The sequence below is a fragment of the Sceloporus undulatus genome, chromosome 9, assembly GCF_019175285.1.
Source record: "Sceloporus undulatus isolate JIND9_A2432 ecotype Alabama chromosome 9, SceUnd_v1.1, whole genome shotgun sequence".
In the NCBI taxonomy this organism is placed as follows: domain Eukaryota; kingdom Metazoa; phylum Chordata; class Lepidosauria; order Squamata; family Phrynosomatidae; genus Sceloporus; species Sceloporus undulatus.
The window spans coordinates 27,872,766-27,877,164 of NC_056530.1; the positions used below are offsets into that span (position 1 = coordinate 27,872,766).

The 4,399-nt window shown below is 45.1% G+C and overlaps 1 protein-coding gene across 6 annotated transcripts in view; it reads right to left on the bottom strand.

The window, feature by feature from the left end:
* Window positions 1-470: 470 nt before the first annotated feature.
* EFEMP2 (EGF containing fibulin extracellular matrix protein 2) overlaps window positions 471-4,399 on the bottom strand; it is an 11,516-nt gene continuing 7,587 nt past the window's right edge. For all 6 annotated transcript variants that reach the window (XM_042441079.1, XM_042441074.1, XM_042441077.1 and 3 more), the window contains 4 exons: window positions 3,744-3,863; window positions 2,528-2,654; window positions 1,430-1,625; window positions 471-674 (listed from right to left, as the gene is read on the bottom strand). In XM_042441079.1, coding sequence (XP_042297013.1) covers window positions 513-674; window positions 1,430-1,625; window positions 2,528-2,654; window positions 3,744-3,863 — 605 coding nt within the window. In that variant the 3' untranslated portion in view covers window positions 471-512. The remainder of the gene's footprint in view (window positions 675-1,429; window positions 1,626-2,527; window positions 2,655-3,743; window positions 3,864-4,399) is intronic.

The following is a 4,399-nucleotide window of genomic DNA, read 5'->3' on the forward strand; positions in this document are numbered from 1 at the left end:
ATCTTTCTTTGGCATATTCTTTTTTCCTAGATGTAGAAATTCAAGGCTGGAAAATACAAATTTTCCAAGAAGATGCCAAGAAGATAGGAAGGTTGAGGAAATTAAAGGGGATCTATGAGTAATGCAATTTCTGTTACTGCAAAATGTTGTCGTTTGCCATTTTTTAATCATTGTACAGTTGGCCCTCCGTATCCACCGATTTTTTTATTCACGGATTCAAGCATCCACGGCTTGAAAATATCCCCAAATAATATAAATTCCAATAAGCCAATCTGGATCTTGCCATTTTGTATAAGAGGTACCATTTTACTGTGGCATTGTATGTAATGGGACTTGAGCGTCCGCGGATTTTGTTATCCATGGGGGTCCTGGAACCAAGCCCCGGAAGATACCAAGGGCCCACTGCAATACATAGGGTGATTAATAAAGTTGGGGCTCCGGACCCTTAGATCCGGCCGCCCTAGACTTACCTGTCCCTTCCTTGGCCAGGTAAAGGGGAGGTTTCCGCTTGGCTAGAAGGAGTAGGCTCCCACGAAGACGGTGAGGCGCAAAACGGAGCTGGAGCGGTAGCTCATCAGGGTGTTCATAGTGACCATCTCCAAATCCAGGACAAACTCCCGGGGTCCTGTTACCGGCCGGGCCAAGACCAGCATGGCGCTGATGTTGTTGATTTGCTGGGGAGAAAGGACAAGAAAGAGGCAAAGGGTGACCGTGGTTGGAGAGGGTGACCATGGGGACGAAGACTGGACATTGCATTGGGAGTTAGCCTTGTGGTCTCAGGTGAGAAGGTCCTGGGCTCCGCATGGTCCTCAGAAGCCTTGGCTGAGTCCCATCCCAGGTGTCATGCCTCAGAAACCCCCTTCTAAATCTAAACTGAAAATGCATGTGAACAATGGAGATTCAACCCAGATTCATCCTGGGGATTATTTTTATCATCTGAGGGGTTATCCACACTGTGAAAATAATCCAGTATGAATCCAGGTTGAATCTGCATTATTCACACACATTCTGAATGCACTTAATTTAGTTTTTTTGAGGGGCTGCCAACCCCCCCCCACTTAATCCGAATAATCTATATTGGGGTTTTCATTGGTAACATGAATAACTGATACGAATAGACTTGGGATAAAACACTACATGTCTTGAACGTGTTTCCAATGCCTTCACATCATCGACTCCATCTTTATTTGAATGCTTACACGTGAGCAACTGATCTTGCAGAGATGCGCATCAATGCGGTTGCATAATGTGAATAACAAACCCAGAATGCATGAGTGAGATGGTTGGCATGGTCCTGCTAAAAAAAGGACATCTGAATGACCCCTGAATTGGGCCAAAGAATCAAGGAATTTGCCCGCATGACTCTTAGTCCTGGTTGTCCTTCTCCGCAATGGATTTGTCTCTTTCGCTTGCCAGGAAGAGGACTCACCCGAATGTAAAACTCTCCTTGCTCATTGCCAGAGCGGATCTGGAATGTGTTGTATGCGCCGGGATAGACACTGGTAGCCTGTATCTGGAAAATGTCCGAAGGCACCGTCCGGTCGGCTGTGATGCTCATATATCGGTGGACGATGGACGATGGCTTGTCTCGGCAGAGAGGGTTTGTGGCTGGGCAGAGGCAGCGGCTACAATGGAAATACATTTGTGGGGATGATGTACGGCAATTGCAAACATGAAGCTTTGCAGTCTACTCACAGGCCTTCCTTTAAAACCCTAGCCTAAATCCAATGGTTTGCCCCAGCTAGAGTAGACTCTTTGCACTAGTGGGGTCGATGTATATGCCCTGACTTCCCAAGCTTACTGATCAATAATAATATTGATTAGTTTATATAGTTTTATTATGGATGTTTAAATTGTACTATTATAGCAAACTTATGCAATTGATTTGCTAGAATTCAGCAACTCCCAAATTGTGGTCCTCCAGATGTTTTGAACTTCATCTCCCAGAATTCCTGACCATTGACTAAGATGGCTGAGGCTTCTGGGAGTTGAAGTCCAAAAGACCTGGAGGACCATCTGTGATTGATTCACTAGCGACAAACCACAATTAGATACCATGGTTTGTCGTCTTGGGAACTCCGGCTTGTTTAAACTATGGTTTGCGAAGGCAGCCAGACTTGCAACTGTGACTTATCCTTGGCTTGTTTCTTCATTTAGAATCAGGGACTGACAAAAGGAGCAGGAGAGAAACTGACCAAAAATAGGAAAACATAGTTTATGTAGTCAACTGCTCTGCAGTTAATGGTTTAAGCAGCAAACCATGGTTAGCAGAAATCATGGCTTATTATGATACGCAAACCCAACCCTATGTTGTCTTAGTGAGGTACCAGCACTCTCTGGCAGAGAATGCAAAGGAACTTGTAAAACTACAAATCTCAGGATTATTATTATTATTATTATTATTATTATTATTATTAGGATTCCCTAGCATGGATTCCTGCCAATTGGTTGTGCCTTGGTGGATCCTACACATCTCTTTCCTCCTCTGTCCCTAACCGCAACCCCAACCCCTTGCGCCTCTACTCACTTTTCGGAGACTTGAATGTACGGTTCCTGACATCGGTTCTTCTCCACGCAGCGGTATTCCCCATGGAAGTTGACGCAGTTCTGGGTTTCGGCGCACTGGTGAGTCCCCGTCTCACATTCATTAATGTCTAGGGTTGCAAATGAGAAGCGGAGAGGTGTAAGGAGAGAAAACACAGAGTTGAAAGGAATTATAGGAGCCACAGAGTCTAGCCTCATTCCATGCAGGAATACGCAGCTAAAGCACTCCTGAAAAGTGCCCATCCAGTCTCTGTTTTGTTCTTCTTTGGGTGCCTTCAAGTTGTTTCCAACTTATGGTGACCCTAAGGCAAGTCTTTCAACGGCAAGATTTGTCCAGAGGCTATTTGCCTTTGCCTCCCTCTGAGGCTTAGAGAGTAAGACTTGCCTAAAGTCATCCAATGGGTTTCCATGGCCAAGCAGGGATTCAAACGCTGGTCCCCAGCATCCAATCCAAAGTTCAAACCACTACGCTATACTGGTTCCAACCATTTTACTATGCTACTATATATAATGAAATGTGAGCCTCTACAGATGTTGGTATCTATGGAGGGACCTAGGACCAAACCCCAGTGAAAACCAAGAGCCCACTCTAGTAGTAGTAGCAGTAGTAATGGGTCAGTGCATGTACTGTACTTTAACTCTTATGTAAAGGCAAAAGGCAAGAACGTAATCTGTCCTGGAAGCCCCTCCAGTCTCATATCCATCCAGCCTTTTGGGTGGATACAAACAGTTATGCCTGCTGGAATTTTGTAAGTACTTTGGCACTGTTTTCCTTTGCTTCATCATTCAGATCAGTGATTTGGACTTCAATGCTCAGAAGCCCCGACCAACTTGGCCAATGGTCAGCAATCCTGGAAGCAGAAGTCCAAAACAGCCAGAGAACCAAAGTTTGGAAACCATTGCTTTAGATCCCCTTAAGTTTTATCCTCGACTTATGCATGGCTCATATCAAAATCCTTAATTCTGGCCTCCAAAACTGCCCTTGAGGTCAATATATAGTCCAGTATATACACTAATTCAATTTCGGTGTTCACTTTTTGCATGCGTTTAGCTCTCTTGTTCTTTGACTACATTGCAAGCCACTTCAAGTGCCAATTTCGGACATAAGAGGGAATAAAATACAATAATTATAACCATAATCATCAATGTGTCTCATCAATAACCGGATTCCCAGGCAAGGAAATGTGTTCCACCATTACCTTGGCAGAGGCGGGTGCTCAGTTGTTGGTATCCTTGAGGGCAAGCGCAAGAGAAATGGCCAGGCTCATTGACGCACTGGTATTGGCACAAGTAGGTGGAATAGCTGCACTCATCCACATCTGGGGGCAAAGGAAGAAAACGTTATTTATGGCCCACACATTATTCCCAGTGTCCTAAAAGCCCTAAAGATCCCCATCCTCTGCACAGTTGGCCATCATGAACCATCAAGATTGCAAGAAGTCATGTTCTCAAACTTTGGACCTCTAGATGTTTTGGACTTCAGGTCCCAGAATTCCTGACTATTGGTTAATCTAGGACCTCTGGGAGCTGAGGTCCAAAACACCCAAAGGACCAAAGTTTGGGAATCATTGCCTTAGACCAGTGGTCCCCAAACTGTGCTCTTTAAGGGAACTTTGGACTTCATATCCCAGAATCCCAAGCTATTGGCCAATGTGGCTGAGGCTTCTGGGAGTTGAAGTCCAAAAGCCTTTAAAGGGCATAGTTTGGGGACCACTGCATTAGGCCAATCTGTAAGATCCCCTTGACCAACGTAAAAGTATTGGGGTGAGAGGACCATGGACAACTGAGGAACTAACTTGATGGTAGAACTAGGGATCCAGGCCACTGCGATTGCCTGAGTGCGGGCAGGATATAA